This window comes from Pleurodeles waltl, chromosome 3_1 (genome assembly GCF_031143425.1).
Source record: "Pleurodeles waltl isolate 20211129_DDA chromosome 3_1, aPleWal1.hap1.20221129, whole genome shotgun sequence".
In the NCBI taxonomy this organism is placed as follows: Eukaryota; Metazoa; Chordata; class Amphibia; order Caudata; family Salamandridae; genus Pleurodeles; species Pleurodeles waltl.
The window spans coordinates 549,531,193-549,555,183 of NC_090440.1; the positions used below are offsets into that span (position 1 = coordinate 549,531,193).

Genomic DNA, 23,991 nt, shown 5'->3' on the forward strand with positions numbered 1-23,991 from the left:
AGCTTACTGGGCACGCACAGGACTCCCAGGGATCGCTTGTCTGAGGCTTCACAGGAACCCTCTAGAGCGACGATACTAGAAGCCATACAGGAATCGAGGACATCGCTGGAGGACTAGATTTGCCAGGGTATCGGTGGAGGTTAATCTCCTGAGAGTCGACCTAAGAAAAGTGATGGCTAAGGTCTCTGAGGCAGAGAGTAGCATAACCACCTTGCAGTCAGAAGTCAAACAGCTCAAACAACAGATTTCATGTATGACTGCTCTCACCTCTGCCCTCGAAGAGTGAGCGGAGGATGCAGCGGGACGCTCACGGAGGAATAATACCAGATTCCTGTGTTTCACCAAAGGCAAAGGAGGGCATGAGGTGGAGCGATTCTCAGAAAAATGGGTACGAAATGAGATCAAACCAGAGGAGTTATCACAATATTTTTTGTAGCGAGAGCCCACAGGGCCCTAGCCCCGAAGCATCCTCCGGGTGCACCGCCTTGGGCTCTCATAACACGCCTGTTAAACTATAGGGAAAAAGACACAGTCCTTAAAACGGCAAGAGAACAAGCTAATCCACAATATGAAAGCTGGAACATAGCAATCTATCCAGACAACACTCGCAGAGTACAGGAGCGACAGAAAACTTTATTTGCAGTTAAAAACAAAACAACACCTCAGAACCATGCACATCAGGTACATGCTCCTCTGTCTGGCCAAACTGAAGGTCATCCATGACGGAAAGTCACACTTTTTTGAGCAGCCAGAGGAGTCATGGTCATTGCTAAACATGTCAGAAGTCCCCAGAGGGCGACCACATGAACAAAGGAAATCGCAGAGAAAGTATGGAGATCGAAAAGGCCCCCCGGCGAGGTTGCTCTGTGCAGTGGTCCTCACCTGAGGAGGAAGGGCCCAGATGAGTGGTGATCAGCAAAGACGGTACAATGATTATGGAAGACTGCATATGTAAACCGGATGTTAAACCTGGCCAAACCTTGACTGAGGAGACTGGATCTGTAACTCCTCCCTCAGATCAGAGAGACCCGGGCTCGGACTGTGAGACTGAAGAAGTGGGAGCTTCAGATGCCCTGGCCTGAGAGCAAATGTAGAGCCTAGAGTCTGGACACATAAGAGGATCTGAAACACCTCCTGGTCAACTGACCCAATAGTGGGAATGTTAGATGATGAGGGGCAAATGGGATTAACTACACAATGATGTGAAGAAGACATCTCTCTAACAGAAGCAGGGGGTCTGAGGATGAGGTCCATTGTGTACACAATGTGATGTAATATGTGGTATTCTGAGTCTAAAAGTGTAGGAGGATACCTGGGCGTGGGAGGTGGTAGGGCTGACCATGACAAGGCCTTCTAGATGCTCATATTCAGTAGTCACATCCCTAGGGGCATTGAGGGAGCTAGTACACAGGCTCCAACCGAGTGCAGGGAAAACACTGATACTATAATTTCTGCTGTTCCCTAATGTTAGGGGATAACCATACGGTTGGGCTTTAGGGTCAGGCCTCCTGACGCAGCTTACTTACTCATACGGAGCCCAAACTTCAGTTAATGTTGATACTTGACTGCTGCAACAGACATGGAAGGGATGGGGGGGAGGGATACTTCAGACAGTAGGTTGAGAAGGCTCCTATTCCTGCATTCTCTGGGTGGGGGGTGAGAATGATGCACATCCTGGCACATCTATAATCATGGACGAGAACATGTTGTTTAATTGTTCGCTGTCCATGGATTTAGTGTTGCAGTGTTTTGTTATTCTGATGATGTGTTGGAGGCACTGTGAATACATTAGGGAGAGGGCCCTTTTGGGGCGCCCAAGCAATCATTAAAGGTGCTCATTATGCGTAAATATAAGCTTCTTACCTGAAATGTTTGAGGGCCGGGGTCCTATCAAAAACGTTATAGGGTGTTCAACCTGCTGAAAAGGCGAGGGGTGGATGTAGCCTGCCTGCAAGAGACTCACCTCACAGATCATGAAGCTACCAAATTGACTAAGACGGGATGTACGTGGCCTTTTTGAACTCCTATGGGACAAACATTGATGATAGCCAATTTTATGGTAATTTACTAGACATGGTTGCCCGTATGGTGGATACAAAGCTGATCTGGGCTGGGGATTTCAATTGTATCCTGGATGGAGATTTAGACAGACATCCACCTAAGAAGAACACAAAACCCTATATGACGACGCAATTATCTACGACGTACGGAGAGAAACCCAGGGCACCTGGAATACACTTGTCACTTACCCACACACGGCACATTTACTCGATTGGATAGAATATTTGTATCGGATGAGTTGGCACCAGGGGTGACTGGTCCAGAGCACCTCTTTCACTATCGAAAAAAAAAAAAGATCTCCACTCCGGTTTAGACTCTGCAGTATTTAGGAGCTACCATTGACACCATGCGGGAAAGAGTGTCTCTTTCGGAGGAGAGACTTTCATTGATCCATTGGAAATGTCACTCTCTAATGAAAGCTTCTTACCACACGGTGAGGTCACTGTCCTCCCTTCTTGGCTTCGTAGCCTCATGTATCTTCCTCACTCTGAATGCACACCTTCTCATGTGTCCCCTCCAGTAGTGTCTCGAGGGCCAGTGGGATCAAGCGACAGGCAACTGGGAAAACAAGATCATACTTTCTCCTCATGTGAAGCAATCTCTGACATCGTGGTGCTCTTAAACCAACCTGCTTCCCGGGATGCCTTTCCACCAGTCTCAAACCACAGTAGGAGAGCCTACATGGTCATCTCCAAAATCAAGGCAAATGGTCTCTGAGGGAAATTACATATCACATAAACCTCCTTGAGCTTCGGGCAGTTCACCTAGCGCTCCAAGTGTTTGACCCATCATTAAAGACCCAATCCCTACTTGTTCAGACAGACAATACAACCACCATGTACTACCTCAACAAACCGGGAGAACGAGGTCCGGACCTTTACCCCACGAAATCCAAGCAATTTGGAGATGGCTCATAGCCAGAAACCTGTGTATCACGGCAACTCACAACCCTGGTGTGCAAAATGTGCAGGCAGACACCCTTGACAGGGCTCTTCAAGAAAACCACGAATGGGTCTTGCACAATGATGTTGTGCAAGACATCGTCAGGCTGTGAGGCCCTCTGCACATCGACTTGTTGACCACCACAGAAAACAAGAAATTCCAAGACTTCGCCTCGAGGGACTTCAAACCATGGACCCTAGGGAATGTCCTTTGACTAGACTGGTCAGGCAGATCCCTCTACGCCTTTCCACCAATCCCTCTGATCCCGGCAGTCTTCCTCAAGCTGCCCCACTCAAGAGCCAGAATCATTCTGATAGCTGCGGTGTGGCCACGTCAATGGTGGTTCACGGACCTCCTTCACCAGTCACAGCGTCTATATCTGAAGATACCAACCAGACCTACTAATGAAGTTTGAAGGCTAGATCAGTGGTTCCCAACCTTTTGATTTCTGTGGACCCCCACTTTAACATTAATGGAACCCAGGGACCCCCACTGAATCATCATTGGAATCCGGGGACCCCCGCCTGAGTCATTGCTGGAAGCTGGGGACCTAATTTGTCAATATATGTTAATATTTTTTCATTTTCTAGGCTCTCCCGGACCCCCTGAGAAGGCTTTGCGGACCCCCAGGGGTCCCCGGACCACAGTTTGGGAACCACTGTGCTAGATTGTTCACCTCAATCTCCCCTCATTGAATTTGGAAGCTTGGCTCTTGAGCTAGTGCAGTATGGACACTTGAACCTGCCCTGGTACTGTATGGATATTCTTAAAGAGGCCAAATAGACATTAACACGTACAGCGTATGCCTTTAATTGGAAAAGAGTATGCATTTGATGTTCTTCCAAGAACATAGACCCTACATTTTGCCAGGAAGAAGCCACCCTTTCCTGTCTCCTCTGTTTGGCAAAATCTGGCTTACAATTCTCTTCCATAAAGGTTCACCTGGCGTCTCTCTGTGCCGAAAAAAATCCTTTACAGATCTCTTTTTTGAAAATCCCAGTAATTAAAGATATCCTTGAGGGGTGAAAAAAAGGTCTTCCCTCCCGTCAGGCGTCCTTCTTCCTGGGAGCTTAACATAGTCCTTTCACGTTTGATGGAGGATCCTTTTGAACCCAGTTATAAGGCATCCCTACAGCATCTTTCTTGGAAAGCAGCTTTCCTTGTAGTGATCACATCACCTCGTAGGGTTAGCGAAATCCAAGCATTATGTGCTATAGAACAGTATACATTTTTCCACTCTAATAAGGTAGTTCTCAGAACCCACCTAAAATTTCTTCCCAAAGTTTTTTTCCGGATTTTCATGTCAATCAGAACATTTCTTTGCCAATCTTCTTTCAGAAACCTTGAACTCCGGCAGAGAGAACTCTTCATTTCCTATATGTAAGGAGGGCCTTGAAGTTTTATCTGGACAAGACGCGTGAACTGTGTAGATTGGACCAACTTTTTGTCAAGTTGGCCAGTTTGGCCACTTCCAAGCAATCCATCTCCCACTGGATAATATACTGCATACTTTTGTATTACCAAAAAGCCAACCCAAGCCTTTGTTGGTTAGATATAAGACCCATTCTACAAGGGGCAAAGCAGCTACAGCCACTTTGATGAAAAATGTCCCTATTGCAGAGATTTGTAAAGCTGCCACCTGGAGTTTTGTTCACACATTCACCAAACACTACTGTTTCGACTCGGACGCTAGAGCAGATGCTTAAGTAGGACAATCCTCCCTCAGAAATGTGTTTGCCTAGTCTTATCTTCTCTGTTCTTTCCATTGTGATTATGGAGAATGGGCTTGCTATTCTATTCAAATGCTTATGACTATCAATGGAGGACATAGCAGAGGAAAGTGTTGGACCTATCTATCACTGACATTTATCGTTAAAAAGAACGGAAGTAACTACCACCTGCTGAGCATGATGGGATACTAGTGGTCTCTGCAGCCTTAAAGGCACAGTCACTGTTTTAGACTGTGGGACTACACTGTCCTTTTATTCTTCATCTCTTGCTTTTACAGAAGAGGGTTTGTGAAAGAGGTTTGAGCTGTTTTGTAAAACATTTACCTCAATTTATACATTTATATGGGTGCTTTGACTCTTTTCTATGTTCAATCTGAAGAATTTCACCACTGTAGCCTGTTTCCTGGGCTGCATATTATATTTTTTCTTAAGTGTTTCTATAAGCCTTCCTGAAGAAAGGCGAATGTCTACACTTACGAAAATGTTATATAAAGATGTGCTTTGGTATTCCCACACGTGGGCAAAACTATTCAAATGCTTATGACTTCAATGGAGATACCCCTGCAAGAGAATTGGAGTTACCGGAAACAATCTATTCAATTATTATTGATAGGCTAACTGATGTGGTTAATACTGTGATGCTCGTTGCATGTGGTAGACCTGTTCCGTGGTGCCACAGATTGTTCACTGTTTTCTGAGATATGTGCTGGAGAGTCCTGTGGCACCTTAAGGGGTCAGTTTTGTCTTGTGTTGGGTGATTGCTCGATGAATTCTGCTTAGTGCGGGAAAGAGTTGTTGGATTAGGGTCACTAGGGTGTTCAAAGATAGGAGAGATTTCTTCACCACATTGCGTTCAAGTGAGTGTATTGTGGTGTTAGACACTGTGTTATTGTGTATGTTGCATTCGGTGACAACTTTTGTACTTTGTTGCATGTTAAGGAAGGTGTTGCGAGTGGTGTTCTCATGTAAAGTTGTGGATGAATTGCCTTAAACAATAGGTGTCTGTTGGGTCACTATTATAGAGGAGTGCTGTTGGTGGTGTTTGTTGTGTAATTTTCAACAGCAAAAATATGGTCTGCCCAATCCATTCTTGAAAGAACAATATTATTGATTCATATCTAAAGGAAGAGAGAGAACCAGGCAGGGCCAGACTGGAAACCAAGATCATCCCTGGTTAAAATGATCACAGCAAACCCAGACTGCAGGAGGCTGTGACGAGAAAGGGACCACAGTGACTTTCTTGGTTGGCACATGGCATCCTACTCACTTATAAAAGCATCCACCTAGCATGCGGCCTGTTGAGGAAATGGCAGAGTGGTATACTGCCCAGTCTGCCCCTGGAATCAGGCATAGCAAAGCGAAAAAGGAATAACAAAACTGAGGGGTTGCAATACAAAAAAAACCATCCTAATTAGATTTTTTGTCTATCTTTAAATGTGAGTTGTAAATAACTGTGCTAGAGACTTTAGAAGACTGGCATAATCTATCTCCAATTGTCAATTTAACTATAAAATAGTAGCATTGGTATATTATGGGGCCTTTATAAATAAGCCATCTCATTTTAAACTTCATAAATACCGCGCGTGAGAGTTGATGCATTTGTATTAATCAAAAATATTTGTCATTTTTTAGTGGAAAACATCTTATAATCGAGAAAGTACATTTGCATTGCAAGAACATACTTTGGTTCTCTAAAATGAGGCGTGTGGCTGAATGGGGAATGTCTTTCACAGGATATGAGACTAAAATGTTTGAGTTTTAATTCAAATGCAACGCTGTGTTGTCCTATTCCCTTTGTTTGCCACAACTGCCTTGAGAAGACAAGTGGGTTACTTACAGCTCTACATTACTGCCCTCATTGCTTATTTTCTGTGCTATTCTTTTAACCGTAGTTGCCCCCATGTAGTGTCTAAGGTATTAGTTTCAATAGTGCTAAGGAGTTCGTATACTGTAGATAAAAGCACACATAGATAAGTGTTCTGACCCATTCCCCACCAGTGACGCAGTGCTTACGATGCTTATTGGCTTTGTGTTTTTAGGAAATCAAGTCAGCTCACAAGTTGGCCAAGAGATACTCCTCCATCCCGCAGATGTGGTCCAGATGTCTCCTGCGGCACTGCTATGGGCTGTGGTTCATCTGTCTCCCGGCCTATGTGAAAGTCTGCCCCTCCAAGGTGGGCGCCCTGAAGACTGCCTACGACGTGCTGCAGAAAATGCACTGCAAGAACATTGATTCGCCCGATGAGGTATTTAGATCGCTTTATTAACCCCGGCAATCGTTGCAAAGTTAAAATTGCTGCCTCGTGTGTTCCTCTGACATTAAATTTGCATTATGAACGTGGGGTGTTGTCGCTTGAGCTGTGGTCCTGTGCTCGATGATGCTTTACGAAACTCTGGAATGTGTTGCCTAAGATATGAAAACAGTAATACGGCCGTTATGGTTGTTGAATGAAACGGGGTTGGATTCTAGATTAGAAACTATTTTATTTTGTAGTGTGTTAACTTTGTAGTTATCATTGTTGTTATTACCATGTTCTCTTTTACGTAAGGAAGGCGTGACATGATGATGATTTTTCAAATTTAGCAAATGTCTACCACTGGCAGATTGGTCATTCTTCATGACATGATTCTGAAACTGCTGACGTTGCTGTCTTTGGTCATCACTGCCCATCTCGTGTCTATTCCAGTGACATTCCCCTGTTCCTTGCCCTCGCAGCCTGAGAAGTTTTCCACTCACAGAATGATTTTTGAAACACATATGAAAGCTGAATGGTTTTAGAAATCCTTCAACAAATATGCCAGGCCCTGTATTTTCTGTGTGCAACAGACCTGCAAGCCGCTCTGTAGTGGCGAGTATCAGTCATTTCAACAGGAGCGGCTCGCAGGGCTTTGTTCGGGTGGGGGGAATTAATATATATATATATATTTTTTTAAATCACTTACCTGCTTTGCCGCAGCCCTACTCCTCTGCTACACCGCTCCTCTGCTGCACTGCAGGCACAGGCTCTCAGCCTGCCCTGTGGCCAATCCACACGCTGCTCAAAGCAGCGTTAGGATTGGCAGGGAGCATCCAGTTAGGGCGCTCCCAGGCAGATTGGGAGCCTGTGCATGCCTTCTCCAGCCTGGCAACTTTGTTGGTATGCTGGAGAAAGACTACTGTGCATGTATGTTTGGCCCGAGACGGCGGGCTAATGTTGTCCTGCCCCTTAAACAAACAAAACAATAATATACATGGTTTATTATCATTTCATTTGTTAAAGGTGATTGACGCACATACCAGGGTGTGAAACATAGTGGACTGGATACCTCCCTAGATACTGGCATGCTCACGCTCCCTACCGTGGCCGCGGAGGAGGGAGCTTCATATTCAGTGGTGGTGCACAGAGCAGCTGAGGTCCTGGAGCCTGAGCTGCCTTCGGTGGCAGTCAGAGCTGACCTTCTGACAGAGGTGCTTCGGCCTGGGGCTTCATCCTCTGAGCCCCTGCTTCCCTTTAATGAAGCCCTCACAGGTGTCCTTCTGGGCACTTGATCCAAACTCAGCACAGGGGCTCCTGTGAACAGGACTACTGCCCGCCGCAATGGCCCTGCACCGGGTGACTCGGGTTTTCTGACGCATCACCCCACCCCTGAAAGCTTGGTTATCCAACCCTCCACTTCCCAGGGCACGCTCCCTTCCACACCCCCGGATAAGGAATCCAAGAGGCTGCACACACTTGGTAAGTAGATGTTTTCTTCTGCCAGCCTGTCATTGTGGTCCGTGAACACTGCTTGCCTTTTGGGACGTTATTCCCATACACTGTGAAAAATAGTTGCCTAAGTTCTGCCACAGATCCCTGAAGAGGCCTGGGCTGTACTTTCCAAAGCAGTTCCTGATAAGAGAGACGCAGCAAAGTTCTTGATCCGATGTGAAGTGGAAACTGCAAACTCACTGGGCTGAGCGGTTGCTTCGACAGTGGCCTTGAGGCGCCACACCTGGTTGAGGGCATCTGACTTTTAGGTGCTTGATGTCCAAGCTAACCTTATGGACATGCCCTTTTGATGGCACCCATCTCTTTGGAGAGAAAGCAGACATGGCGCTCAAGCGCTTCAACGGTTCTTGTGCTACCTGCCAGGTCCTTAGGCCTCACGGCAGCCCCTTGTCAACTCTAGTCTGCTTTTCACCACCTCGTGGCTACTGAAGGGGCTCCCAGCCATGCCCATTCCCCTCCAGTCATGCTTTTGCACATTCTGCCCAGCCTCTACGGGGACATGGGGTCCCCCATTCTTGTGGATCAGGGAGCCAGCAGTCTGGCCAGTCCACCCTCCCCTTGGAGCTGCCTGAAACCTTCCTAGTCTGACACTTCGCCACTAGTGACCAGTCGGAGGCAAGATATGCCATCACCTGCTCTGCTGGCAGTCCATCACATCAGACAGGTGGGTTTGCAGATATTCTGGAGGGGCTATTCCCTTCCCTGTCTAGACTACTCCTCCATCGATGCCACTGTCCTACGATCGAATGACGGAGCATCACTTGGCACTTCAACGAGATGGAGTAACAGTTCTCTTTGCCAAGGGGACGACAGAGATGGTTCCTGTGCCAGAAGTAGGCTGTGGTTGTTATTCTCGCTGCTTTCTGGTGCCCAAAAAGGACAAGGGACTCCGCCCTATCCTAGATCCTTGGTACCTCAATTTCTTTCTCAAGAAGAAGTTAAAAATGCTCACTCTGGCTCAGGTTCTATCTGCCAAGGATCCAGGAGACTGGATGGTAGCATTGGACTTGCACGCTTACTTTCATCTTCCCGTCCTGCCTGCCCACAGATGCTACTTGCGGTTCACGGTAGGCCACAAGTACTTTCAGTTCACCGTGCTCCCCTTTGGCCTTACCAGCACCCCTTGGGTGTTCACCAATGTGATGGCGGTGGTTGCAGCTCATCTCCGCAGATCAGGGGTTTCTATCTTCCCCTATCTCAATGCCTGCTCGTCTCCCTCCTTCAGATTACAGCGGACCGCCTGCATTCACTGGGGTTCACTATAAATGTGCTAAAGTCACACCTGACCCGCTCTCAGACGCTTCCTTTCATCTGAGCTGTTCTGGTCACAGTGCAATTTGGGATTATCCTCCCGGGTGGTGAGTCCGGGACATTCAAGCTATGATGCCTTTGTTTCTGCCTCTATTCTGGATTTTGCTGAGAAGGACACTGACACTGCTGAACCTCATGGTCTCCGGTATACTTTTTGGTGACACATTCCAGGTGGCTTATGTGGGCTCTGAAGTGAGACCTGAAGTTCTAGTGGGCTCAGCATCAGGGGAATCTCTCTGACATTGTCCAGATTCCAGAGGGAACTGCGCAAGATCTGCAGTCAGAGGGGGATCCTTCTGCCTTCCCCAACCATATCTGACAGTAGTGACAGGTGCATCACTCCTGGCATGGGGTGGCCGTCTGGGAGAGATGGAGATCAGAGGCATCTGGTCTACGGTGGTGTCTGGACTCTACATCAACCTGTTGGAGCTCCAGGTGATTACATGAAAAGCATTTCTTCCCTCTCTCAAAGGGAATGTAGTGCAGGTGTTCACAGACAACACCACCCCCATGTGGTACTGCAACAAGCAGGACAGAGTAGGGTCATGGGCCCTTTGTCAACAGCGTCTGTGCCTCTGGACATAGCTTGAACATCATGGCATTTCCCTGTTGGTTCTACATCTGGTGGGCTCTCTGAATGTCAGAGAGGACAAACTCAGCTGACAATGCTTAGTCTATCACGAATGGCGCCTCAATCCGGAGGTAGCACAAGGTCTCTTTCAGCAGTGGGGAAAGTCTTGGTTAGATCTGTTTGCCTCAGCAGAGAACATGCAGTGTCATCGTTGACACTTTTCATCTCAAGTGGAACTCAGGCCTCCTGTACGCCTTTCCACCCATACGACTTCTGACCAGAGTTCTCAAGATCATCAAGAACAACCAGGCCCAAGTAATCCTTGTGGCTCTGCACTGGGCATGAAGAGTCTGGTATCCTGAGCTATTGATCATGGCCATCGATCCTCCGATCAGACTGCCCCTTCAGGAGGATCTTCTGTCTCAGCAGCGGGGAAAGATTCTCCACCAAACCTGTCCAGTCTCTGCATTCTTGTGCGGAGATTGCGCAGCAGCAGTTGACAGCTTTTGACCTCCCGCCCGAAGCCTATAAGGTTATCTTGCCAGCCAGGTGTCCCTCCACCAAACAGTATACTGTGTCATTGAAAGAGAATTGTGGCATGGTATACAGACAAGTCTGTGGACCCCCTTTCTGAGGTTCTTTTGGTTATCCTTTCTCTGGCCAGCAGGGCTCTGCTATGGGCACTTTAAAGGGTTATCGATCTGCTGTTTCTGTTTTTTGAGGTTGCTTGATCAACCTTCTTTGCTTATGTCTCCTATTGTTAATAGCTTCCTTAAGAGTGTTACCCATATGTTTCCTCCATCCACATTCATTATGCCCCAATGGGATTTGAATTTGCTTCTGAGGTTCCTAATGTGCACTCCTTTTCATAAGTGTCCTATCAGGCCTCAAACATCAAAAACAGCCCTCTTTGTGGCCATTACATCTGCCCGGAGGGTGAGTGAGCTGCAGGCATTGTCATCGAAGCCTCCCCTACCTTTTCATCTATCCTGATAAAGTGGTGCTTCGTGCTAGAGATTCCTTTTTTGCCAAAAGTGGGCAAGCCCTTTCATGTAGGCCTATCCACCACCTTGCCTACTTTTTACGCACACCCCATCATTCTAAGGAAGAGGAGAGACTCCACCGCCTGGACCCAAAAAGAGATTTGGCCTTCTACCTTGATCATACAAAAGAGTTCCAGGTAGATGATCAACTCTTTGTTGGTTATGCGGGTGCCAAGAAAGGTTGGGCAGTGCAGAAGTGTACCATACCCGATGGGGCGTATTCTGCATTAATTTGTGCTGCACAGTGGCTAAGAAGCAACCCCCTGAGGGTTTGCGTGTACATTCTACCAGAGCTAAAGCGGCAACCACTGCATTAGCGTGCAGAGTTCCAGTCCTTGTCATCTATCTGGCAGCAAAGTGGGCATCTGTGCACACAGTTATCAAACACTACTGTCTGGCAATCAGGTCCATATGGACGGGCTTTTGCCTGTTCAGTCCTGTAGGACTTTCTAGTATGATCTTAGTTCACAGATCCACCTCCAGGGATTGTATTGCTTGCATATCTATTCCAAGGTAAGGAATCTGCATCTAGATGTCTCTATCAGATGGACAAGTTACTTACCTTCGGTAGCACCATATCTTGTAAAGACAATATTTCCTTGCAGATTCCTTACCAACTAAACCATCCTTCCCACTCTGCAAACTTATTTCTAGGGATAGGGACTCCCTTTTCAGGGCCTTAGTTTTGATGCTCAAAGTGGTCAGTGTTCTTCATGGCTCTGCACTTCTGGCGTGGAAAGTCATTCATTTAAAAATTGATCAGGTCATTTTTAATGTTATACCCTAAACTAAGTCTTTTAGGTCTTTCTGAACCTTTTTTTCAATAAGCTCTACATCTCCCTTACTTTCAAGTGTAAACTTACTTGCAATATTTTTTTTATAAACATTTAATTGCTTTAGTTTTAATTGAGGTCCGGGGTGATTGCAGTCCAACAAAAGATAGTATTATCATCTCATTGACCGCATAGCATGGGCATTGTGCAAGGCTTTCAGTACAGGTACAGAAAAAGGGAACACATACTTGCAATTTAGAGTAATTCTTGAGAAAATGTTATGTCCTGACCAAACTTAATTGTGTTTATTGAGGCCTTGACCTGAACAAGTTTAATGCCCTCTTGTCTACAGCTGATCTTGCCTCTCCTGTTGTCTTATCAGTTTTATCTCACATTTTCATCAGTTTGCATATGTCTGAAGAAACCTGTGGCCAACCCATATTTAGTGGTGCATGCTCTTTGTTCACTGGGTTCCTTTGTAATTGAGTCCACTACTGGTTGGCTAGACACTAGATTCTAGTGACGCTTGAACCCTTCCCGTTTTCAAACATTAGTGCTATATGAAACCTAACGTGAGATGGAGAGGGTTTCAAACTCTCAGCAGTATGTCGACCTGGTTTAGAACTAGTGTGCCCAGTAGCTCTACTCCAAAAATTGGAATACACACTGGACTGTCATTGACCAGGCTCCTAAAGGTCAGTGGGACTTGTCTCTGAGAGCAGGAAGGTTTCCGTGTTGTCATCAATGACCATTTGGGAGGGATTAGCCATCTGGGTGGAAGAAAGACTCAAACAGCAGCCTTAGCAACTATTCCTTTTGAAGTGGTGGTCCCAAATTTGAGGCTCAGGGACAGAAACCAGTCATGCTCAGAGCCACCCTAGACTGTCTGTGCTTTCGGGAGGAAAGAGGGGAAACCAGTTCCAACAGTGAGAGCGAGAGGATGTTTCCACATCTCCAAGTGGGAGTGGTTCGAAGGAAGGAGAATACTTTTGCAGGTGGAGAAAGGGTGGAGTTATCTTGAACCAGAGAAGGTTTGCAGTAAGTTGAGGAAAAAGTGCTGAAAAAGAGAAGTTTTCTATTGAAAGGCTGATTGGGCTAGGGGAATTTCAGATCACTGGCTAGAGTGCAGAATAAAACTGTCACCTCACCACCATCTTCATCAAATATTCTAGGCCATGGGAAGAACCTCAAGAAGGAAGAAGACTCTACCTGATTATTGGTGAAACGACCTAAAGACTCCTGTCTCCAGCTGATACTCAAGGATTGGAACTGATCTCCAGGGGCCAAGTGGATGGCCTCCTGTACCTGCTAAAGGTACAAAAAAGGCAGATGGCTTCCCTGCTGTGAGTAAGATCCAGTTTATGTCTTGGGACTGGGCCCTGAGAGAGCCCTGATTAGAAAGTGGCCTGGTGCCTAGAAACCATCCCTTAGGACCTGCAGGCTGTAGCAGAGAATAGCCGACACTTTTTCAACAACAAGATTTCGTAATTTTGGTCCTTTGGAGGACCAAAACAAGCTGTGAAATTATCATACCACATGGATTCATGCCCAGCTTTACCCCTCAGAAGAAAGAATTGACTTATGCCTCAAATCTGAGTGTCCCAGAATAATCCCCGTTATTTCTACACTCTGGAATTATCTATACAGCTGTCCCGATAATTCTAGGTGTTGGGAAATAATAGGCATTAAAGTTTTCAGGTAATAAAATGTGGGAATCAATATTTCTTCATCGATTTCGACGTTTGGCCAAGGGTGTTTCACATGCATGTTTCAGGCGCTTTCTACAATTAACGCCTCTGTGCGAAACACCACTGCTCATCATTTCTATGGACCAGGTAACTCCTAATTGGGCCACTCGTAATTGAGACCCAATTGTGAAGGTTAAATCTGTAAATGAGAATAAACATCAACTCTACCCTGGCCAAAAGATAGCCTAGGTGGCTGCAGAATCCAGCGTTGTGCACTGAGATTTTGGTGCCAAAAGTGAAGGCTTCACTGCTTGCTCAACTATGAGGTATCCAATTTTGAGAGTCCGTTAACAGATTGAGCATCTTGCTTTGCTGGAGGATTTTGAGAGCCAGAAAAACATTTAAATCTCTAAGTACAAACTTTGGCTGGTGCGATTCACGTGGACTACTCGTCCTCAGCCTGAAATCGAACCTGGCTCCCGGTGACTGCCAACAGACATTTTCAGTTTGCATTAGTTGATTTATTAGGGCCCTTTGCCATAAGACATAAAAAAAATAAAAAAACATAGCTGCAATCCCCCTCTCTAATTTTGATCAGGTTTGTGTTTTATTGCTTATTACATTTCTTCTTGATTGGTTTGGGAAATATATTATACTGGGTTCTTAACTTTGTTTGTTACTGCTTGAACTTGGCTGACCTTTCTCAATTGAATTACTCGCTGCTTGTTCCACAACTACAAGAGTCAAGCAACAATTCACATAGAATTGTCGTTAGTTAGAGTGTGTTTACTTGGGGGGTGTAATACACCCTCCCAAATTCATGTCCCACATTCTGACTAGTGATTTACTATAATCTATGCATATTAAAAGCAGCTTTCATGGGTAGAAAAGGCTTGTGTGAGCGAGTGAACAGTTTATCATAAAGTCTTATTTGGATTAGATAAGGATTATGACACGGTTTAAGGTCGTTTATTGGAAGCATGGTTGTAATAATATATGTGTGTGTGTGTGTGTGTGTGTACTGCATAACTGTGCTCCAGTGATATTTTTGAACACGGGACATAATTTCCGTACATTCTGAAAAATATTTGAAAATTAATATTTATTTTCTAATAAGGAATTTTAAAGTCTGTTATTTTTTTCTTGATTTCAGGTGTGCTACCGGGTCCTGATGCAGCTGTGCGGTCAGTACGGGCAGCCTGTCCTTGCTGTTAGGGTTCTCTTTGAGATGAAGAAAGCAGGTGTCCAGCCCAATGCCATCACATACGGGTACTATAACAAGGTGCGTTCTTAGACAGGGAATCCGCTGTAAATATCAGAAAGCACACATCTATGTGCGGCCAAGAAATCACGAGTACATGACTGTCTGTGGAAGGCAATTCACTCTACTGAGTGGACAGTGTTCGTGCTGGGGCGTCTTATGTCGCATAAATGCACATGCAAGAATCTCATTGTTTCTACACATTGCATGGGCTTTTTTTTTTTACCACTTTAGCTTCCTTTTAGTATTATTATTTTCCTTATCAGATTTTTGGTGGTGATGTAAAGAATTCGATTGGTTGATTAATCAACAATATGAATATTCTCCCAACATGAATTAAAATATGCTCCGTACAACGTGGATGGCAGTGGCGGTTCTGCTGCACCTTCTCCTATCTCCCGAAGACATTTTCTCATGGCATTTTGAAACTTTCCTTCATGTATGCCATTCTTTAAGTGTCATTAGCAGCACAGCTCGTCTTAGCTGAGGATGCTTGAGGTGCAGGATCTGCTGATCCATAAACTGTCCTCTGTGTTCCTGTGCGGTACATTCCTGCCCACCCCTAATCCACCTGCATGCATTGCAGCAGGAGGCCTATGCAGGTGAAGTTCGAGAGTAACAATTGCCTCATCTTCTTGTAACGTGTGTGTGGTGAGATGTGTGGTAAAAGCATATTTTCACAATTTGGCTTGACATTGGCGTCTTTTAAGGTTTTTTTTTTTTTTTCAAATATCAGGCAGCTGGGAGAGTGATTAAGATGCACACCCTTTGTGTTCTTATGTGATGTCATTTATTTACAGGCGGTCCTGGAGAGCATCTGGCCACCAAGCAATACTGGTGGTTATGTGCTGTGGACGAAAATTCGAAATGTGGTGCTTGGAGTGGCTCAGTTTAAAAGAGCTTTAAAAAAACATCCAGCGAACCTTCCCCCTACGACTCCCTCAGGTAATCCTGGCTTTCCCTTCTTCCTGTAGTTCTTCGTATAGTGTGTATAGTGTGTATAGATGTGTCTTATGGAATATATCATGCATCTGAAGAAACCAAAAGCGTGAAAGCTGTGTTATTTTATTTCCTGATTGTACCCCGTTTGAACGATTGTCCACAGCCTGTTATGTTGTTGAGTACTTGTGATTGTATGGGTGTTTGTATAACATTAATCTAGCTAGAAACCAATGGACTGCTAAACAGAAGCAGAGCATTAAAAACGATTCAGGATCATTTACAATGTGGAAGAATGTTCATGTTTGATCATTTCTATCAGGTGGAGATGTATGTTTGGCTGTTAGTTCCTTTCTGAGTTATAGGTGGGTTGGGGAAGGCGTGATGTTTATGCTGCCAACATGCTTTTATTTTTTTTAAAGAAATAGTTAAAATTGTATTGCCATTTTATGTTATTGGCTTCAGTTTAGTAATATATATTTAACATTTTTACATTTATATTATACATTAAAACTAACATTTTAATTAAAAATAATAAGGTGTGGTAAATTGTGTTATATTTTCCCACAGGTGAGATCTCCGTACTGGTTATTAATGTTAAAATTACACTCTTAAATTCAGTTGCATGAGACTCCATCCCATAATTTGAGTGGATAGAGACATGCAAGTCCTAGGTGTAAATGACCACTTTGAAATTGTCAATAGCACCTAATAAATAAATGTTATTTGCTTTTTGTATTGTTCAGTTGATTACAACAATAATATAAAACAGTATTACAATGTTCAGATACAATTTGCAAAAAATCTGCGAATATATGTATAAAAGCCAAATTAAATAAAGTTCAAGGGCTGGTGAGCAGTTCATTGCAAAGTGATTGTATAGGCAGTTATTGTCCAGCAGAAACAGGACCTCAGATACAGATCTACACTTCAGGAAATCCCAGTTGTCAGGCCCACCCTGAAATAGTGACTACTGGGCTCCTGGGTCACCAGGGCAGCTGGGGCTTACTGGGCTCCAGCTGCATCGGTTGGAGTTGTTCACCGCTGGTGTCCTAGGGCCACAGTACCACCGGACCCCAAACTGGATAACCAAGTAGTCCTCTCCAGCACTTGACTCTTTCAGGGTAGCGAGACAGAACCGTCCAAGGCTTTTTCAAGAAGGTGAGGTGGGTTAGACATTCATAATACAGTTGAAACAATAAGATCAATGTCCAGTCAGTACTTTACTTTTATAAAAGAAAAGTTTATTTAATATACACCACTAAAAATATTCTAACCCTAAACCCCATTATGGCATCTAGGCGGTAAGCACTCTAAAAACATTGTACAGACCACAATGCACAGGGTTACTCTTCAAAGTGAGAGCAATGGTTCCAATATTTATTTTGTAGTGATAGTTCCCACAGTTCATATTAATTCAAGTGTTCCTGATCTACCCACTGTCCCACCACCCAAAGCAACAGAAGTGTCCACCCTTCCTTTGCAAGGACACCACTCTTGTGGCGTCTGGGATCTAGATAGGGCTGTCTGGTGTCTTGGCACAGTTACTCGAGTCCCACTAGCCCAGTAGCCCTAGGCTAGCTGTAAGAGGGTAATGGCTGGCCAGGGTTCCGACCCACCCTCATAACCTTGGTGACCGAAAAGAGGTGGGGACCTGTATTACAGAGCCCACTGGTAACAGTGTAGGCTTACTAATGGCAGGGCATCCACGCAGGCACACCACAAAACTTTCTAGCCCAGTACAGACTTACTAATGGTAGGGCATCCACAAAGAAAAGTGCTACTAGTGCAGGACAAAGCTGGAGACTATACATTTCCTGGGGCAGGGACCAAGGGTTGAGATGGGAAATGTTTTACAGGACACTCTTCCCCCAAAAGGAAGGGTCTTCCCAGCAGAAAGAGTCCTAGCTAAATGCAGATAAGAGCTAGTGCCTACTCCAACCCACCAAGCTTCTACTAAGAGTAAGGAAGGGTACGAGGGAGCTGGAATGCCCAGCAGACCAGACACCATCTCTGCTCAGGCTCACCATCCTCCCCAGTGAACCAGCTAGCTCTCAGTTTACACATTCCACATAGCCTACTGCAGCCTGGGTGGAGAGGACAGTAGCCACTCTCGGTATAAGATGAGGTGCACTTTAGATTCCCCTTCGACTTCAAAGCCAAGCTCTAGGGTCTCAATCCATGTAAACAGGAAGACCTTCAGTGGATTTGTTGACTGAGGTAGAAATCAAGAAAACCTACATCAATTTCAAGTGACTTGGCAGGCGATCAACATAGGGCAGGGAAGCACACTTTCCAGAGTCATGCAGACGTCTTCCGTCCCAACAGTTGTGAGAAAACCATGACCAGTAGAACCAGACCTCAAACGCAAAACTACATTTCAAGAGGTCGCTGCTCTAGGGCCCATCCTATGGCATTCTGTAGTATTTGTCGGTTGATTGTAACTATACAAGGAATGATCAGTTATCCATTCATTATATACAATAGGTTAGCTGATCATTTTTCTTTGGCAGCAGTGGGTTAATGATATGCTTGTTGGTGTCAAACATACTTTGTATCAATGTCCTGAATCGTACAAAGTTGTCAATGAAGAAACTGTGTTGAAACATAAGACTTTTTTTGCAGGTTTGTAAAAGTTCGTAATGGAATCAGATGCTTTGTGTAGCAGATGTTGGTATTCTTTCTTTGTAGTAGTCACAGAACCTGCATGCTAGATTATCTCTTTTCTGCTTCCATGATTGTTTTACTCCTCAGATCAAAGAGCACAAAACTTAATTGTAGGTATTTAATCCTGAGGGCCCTTACTATTGAAACTGCATGATATGTAAACCTGTTTTTTGCATCATTGTCCTGGATTAAGCTAGAATGAGTATGCTTGGTGAATGTTTGAATGTATTTGTACTGGGACTTTAAGGGGAATATGTTTCTTCAAGTGGCATTTGAAGTTGGGATGTAAAAGTGCTTGTTTCCACAGTTTTCACATTTCTAGCTCTTTTAAATTATTTGAAGTTGTAAGACGCCCTCGTTTCGCATATGTGTGTCCATAACCTCCCCCATCCCCAAAAATGGGGTACCTCTGAATAGATTTCCTTAGCCACAAGGGAGTATTTGTTTGTCAACCCCATTGGGAGAAAAGGAAAACAGACGGGTATCTCTCACGGTTTCTTATAAGGAGTAAGATTTATTTGGATTTAGAGTGTTGTGAGTCAGACAACCCTGTCAAAGATACTCTTATCTTCACCCTTACCCTGATCCCTGAAAGTAGAAGAAACACACAGTAACTGGTGTTTATAATGATTACTTATTTGATATGTACACAAACCCTGTGTATAACTATGATCATTTAAGCAGCCATCATATAAAACAAAATAAATATTAGGAAAACCCAGTGCGTTTTATATCGCACATTCCTACTGTCTGAAGTAATTAATTTAAATCCTCCCCATATTATTATCAGCCTTCCTATTATGGTTTTGGCTGAATTGTTAGTACCATCTGTTTTTATAGTATTCCAAGCCGTGTATAATACCTGAATAATTCCGAGAAGATTTGCAGCTGGGCATCAGCCCTTTGACATTCTGTTCAAGCAACCAGTATTCGTGTTTGCCCCTCCCTAATTCTTCGGTTTCTTTATACCTTTTTCCTCAATTATTTTCTATGGGGTGGGTATTTGTGTAGCTTCTTGTATATGTATTGCTGCATGAACATCAACTCCATCAAAGACTCATCCAACAGGCAAGTAACTATCAAAACATGCTTCCTTCCACCTTAGCTCTGCTCGGCTGGACAGCCTTGCCGTGTTGCTTAATACACATATCATTCTAAACTGCAGGATGAAAGATGTACTCTCTTCTTTAGTTTTGTTAGCGCAATGAAGTCAGCCTGTTTATAAAATGATATGGCTATCTCACATACTGTGTAATCCATTATCACAGTTTCAAATTTTAATTTCTTGCGCTCTGAACCTTTAGTTTGTACACACGGAAGGATTAGAGCAGTCATGTTTCACATACAAGTAGGCCTCATGTGTATGTAACATGCCAGGTGTCAGGAAAAGTCATGCACCAGGTAAAGCAGTAGATCTACATGTGAGAAGATATGCATATTTAACCTTGTGAATTGGGAACTAAATCTTGAGTACCTAAAACCTTCAGTAGCATAGATCTCAAGTGACACTTTTTACAATAATAATAATGAACATCATAAACACAGGCTTTATCTATAGTTAAGTACGTCAGAGGGGTTTGGTCCAGCACCTTTTCTTTCCGTTGCTGACGTTAAGGCTTTTATGAAAAGAGCAAGTAGAAAAGGTAACCCTCGGTTATGCAGCCCCCATCTCATTGTTAAGTACAACCACTGGGGAGTTTTCTGTAATATTCTTTAGGAGGCGGATTACGGGGGGGGAGGGGTGCCGGCCCGTGTCTGTCTGTTGGGGTGGTTTCTCTGTTTACCAATCAACATTTGAAGATTATCTGCCTGCCGGGTGTTCCATTTAACTCTACACTTTCCAAAATACTTGCCAAAAGGTTTAACTGATTATGCTTATAGTTGTAATTGTTAGAAATCGCAAATTTCAAGGAAAATGGGTCAAGGTATCTACTTTTAGCATTATAACGTAATGTATTCTGTCGTTTGTGACATGCTATGTGCCAACATATGCTGCCCCAGAGTTAGTGTTTATTGACCTACCAGCACAATCAGATAGAAGGCATATGAAGATTATGGAAGTGGAATCGTCAAAAGAGTCTTTCATTTCTCTACATGTAGACCGCGTCATAATATTCATCCAGTACATTTTGGAAATGGTCCTAAGAGATTTAGACATTACATGATAGTTAGGAGTATGAGCTGGATTAATTGTACCTGAAGGTGCATAAGGAGATGAAAATTCCGCATCCAGCCTTTGATCATAGAAATCTTGGTTGTACGACTATTGATTCTGTGCCAGAAGGTACAAACTGTTACATCTAGGTTCAAGCCAACCCCATAGGAATGCAAGTTCCAGAAGTAAAAGCATCCTTAATATGGGTTGTCAAAACATGCAAAGACATTGCATATTCTGCTCTTGGTTTGCAAAATATGTTGAGAAGACAAGCGTTCACCTTGAGGAAGAGTCGTTGCAAGATTCTCGTTAAAACCATGCACTTAATCAACGTGCCTTTTTACTTTTGCACTGCCACACATCACTTGTGTGCAATGAGCAATAGAGTATTACTTTCTGGGATGTGCTGAAATCACTTTGCACAGATGAATGCTAACAGGTATTATCTGAGCAGTCTACATTCAGTTTTTTTAAACTCCTTGAACTATATGCCCTATATATGCCCAGTAGGGTAGAATTAATTTGAGTAGCGCGATCTTCTGAATGTTATGTGTCGTTTGCAAAGGGAGACAACATTGTTGATGGCCTCTCGATACCATGGGAGTACAAAGGACGTTGTCCACTCCTGGATGTAAGTTATATGGACAACCTATTTTTAGGGCCATCAACTTAGGATGAAATACTGTAAATAGTATTTCCAGAATGCCATAATGAAGGGAAGAGTAAGAACAAAGTGCAGTGAAACACAAGATAAGCAATAGATGCCAAAACTATAAATGCGGATGCCAAAACTATAAATCCAGAATGAATCCTTTCAGTTTCACAGATTGCTTAGTGGAAGACGTGGTTTATCTTCACAGAACCTCATCAAGTTATTATTTGCAGCGCCATCGAGGTTCTGTCATCCATTTTTTCATGTGTTATTAAACCTTTTATTCTTTTATATGACCTTACATAGTTCCCAGAAATGACCTCACATAGTTACTGCTTGCTCCATTTTTTCCTCTTTTGTGCCACTCTCTGCCCCCGTAATATTTCTGCATCCATCAACTTCACCCAATGCTTAGTACTAAGCCTGGACATAGATTAGGCTCATTCTGCGAGTTTCTGGGATCAGCATGCCATTCTTCTGGATAAGAACAGATTTTAGGGGCAATGCAAATTACCCAAGAGTTATTCTGCAGTGCCTTGCATTGGAAAACCAATTTAGTTCTGGTCCGACATCACACTAGTGTAGATTACCAAGCAGGAGATGTAATGTGCATTGTGCCCCAGGGGCTAATGGGCGTGTGCGCCTGCTTTGTGCACCCCCGGGAAACTATTTATTACAAAAGGGGCTGCAGACACTTGTGCATCCCCATGTGTAATACTAGTAGAAGTGGCACACGTATAGCATCAGCACTATCATGAAAGGGTATTCCCTCATTTGCATGGGAACGTGGCCCTATGCAAATGAGGGAATGTCTTTGCCTCTGCACATACGACGTAGTATAGACTTGGGTGCAGAAATAAACAGGCCCTTAGGAACTGCACTCACTGTGTCTTATACAAAGGTGGCATATTGTCAGTGTGCCTCTTAAAGGCAGCCCTCTGGAGAGAGGAAAGGGGGTCCCATAGACCCATAGAGGGTGGCGCAACCATGAACAGTGTGTTCGATTCATAATACAATACCAGCTAATCTAAGGGCCGAAATGTCAGACAAGACACCATTATTAATATTTTCTTTCCACTGATTTTCTACGGTGGTTAGGATTCACATAAGTGACTTGTAGCTTTCAGCTGAGATGAGTATGTTCTTTTGATGTTATAATATATGCTTAAAATAGGTAAAGAAATGCAGAATTACAGGAGGGAGAGAAAGTGTGAATGTGCAAATAGTAAGGGTCAAAATAGCCTCTTATGTTGACTCGTAGTCAAATACTCCACTCTCTTCACAGCAGTAACCTGCTCTCATGCTTTGTTCTCAAGCAGATGGCAGTGACCTGGATGCTCTGAGCCACGGAAGCATGGATAGTTCCAATGACATTAACCCTGCGGAGCAGATGTCCTTCAACACTTGTTTAACCAAAGTAGATTCCACTGATGATAGATCTAGCACAGGTTTGTCTCTGTGATTCTGCACAAATTTGTATATGTATTGCACTTCTCGCACATATGAATGTTTGCTTCGGATCTAGGCTAAAGCAGCAGCTACTGCAATCCCAGTACTTTCTCTCTGTCTCTTTCTTCTGTAGTCCATTTTAGGTCAGATGCATGCTTGGAGCTTGTGTTGAGTGTTTCATTTCCCATTAACCACAAAAGATAATTATGATATCAAAGTTGAAACGTTTACTTCAAACTTTTAGCAAAGAGCTTCTTTCATACAAGTGTTTTTGAGTCAGTACTCCCAGAAAAAGGATGGAATAACTAGTGTTCTCTGTCAATGGGTGGGGGGAGCCAACACTTATAGGAAATTAACTTAAGGAGATCACACTCTTAAATAATAGATGGGCAGTGTAAACTGGTCAATGGATTAGGTAGTTGTAGCTCACACTATTGCGCACTGAATGGGTTAGAGCTACAACTCTTGATGAGGGAACATAATTATCATGCTAGCAATTTAGTGATGGATTCATTTTCCTAATGGGCGAACAAAATGAGCTAGTCTTCGTCTTTGGTGATCGAGGGGAGAGCTATGTGCCAGGGTAATCAGAGAGGAAAAGCTAGCATCATTAGTATTTAAGAGAGAAGCTTCCACACCTAAGAATTGAAACTAGAAGAATCTAGTGCTTCGCCTGTACCATCCTAGTGTCTTGTCTTGAAGAAGGGACATTTGCTTCCCAAGCAATCCTTTCTCTGATTAAACAGTATATTGATTTCTTGCTGTCACCCACGTGCACTCTGTCATTCCCCCATTCTCAATGCTATTTCTAAATTTGTATCATCTGCACCTTTCTATATTGGATTCTTTTTTACTTGTGACTGCTATAATTCACTGGTGTCTGCACTGTATGCATAGGAGTGTTGTATTGTGTCCCTCACTCTGATCATGTAGCAGATTTTTCTCATGTTTTCATCTTTTCACATACTCGGTTTTAATATTTTCTTCACTAAAGTTGATT

At 43.9% G+C, this 23,991-nt stretch overlaps 1 protein-coding gene across 5 annotated transcripts in view; it reads left to right on the forward strand.

Annotated features, from left to right (window-relative positions):
- The window catches only part of DENND4A (DENN domain containing 4A), a 518,288-nt gene that overhangs the window by 341,713 nt on the left and 152,584 nt on the right, over nt 1–23,991 (forward strand). For 3 of the 5 annotated variants that reach the window (XM_069222901.1, XM_069222903.1, XM_069222902.1), the window contains exons 16-19: nt 6,773–6,979; nt 15,022–15,150; nt 15,930–16,074; nt 22,859–22,990. In XM_069222901.1, the coding sequence (XP_069079002.1) occupies nt 6,773–6,979; nt 15,022–15,150; nt 15,930–16,074; nt 22,859–22,990 (613 nt within the window). The remainder of the gene's footprint in view (nt 1–6,772; nt 6,980–15,021; nt 15,151–15,929; nt 16,075–22,858; nt 22,991–23,991) is intronic. The other 2 variants (XM_069222904.1, XM_069222905.1) reach the window with 2 other exon arrangements.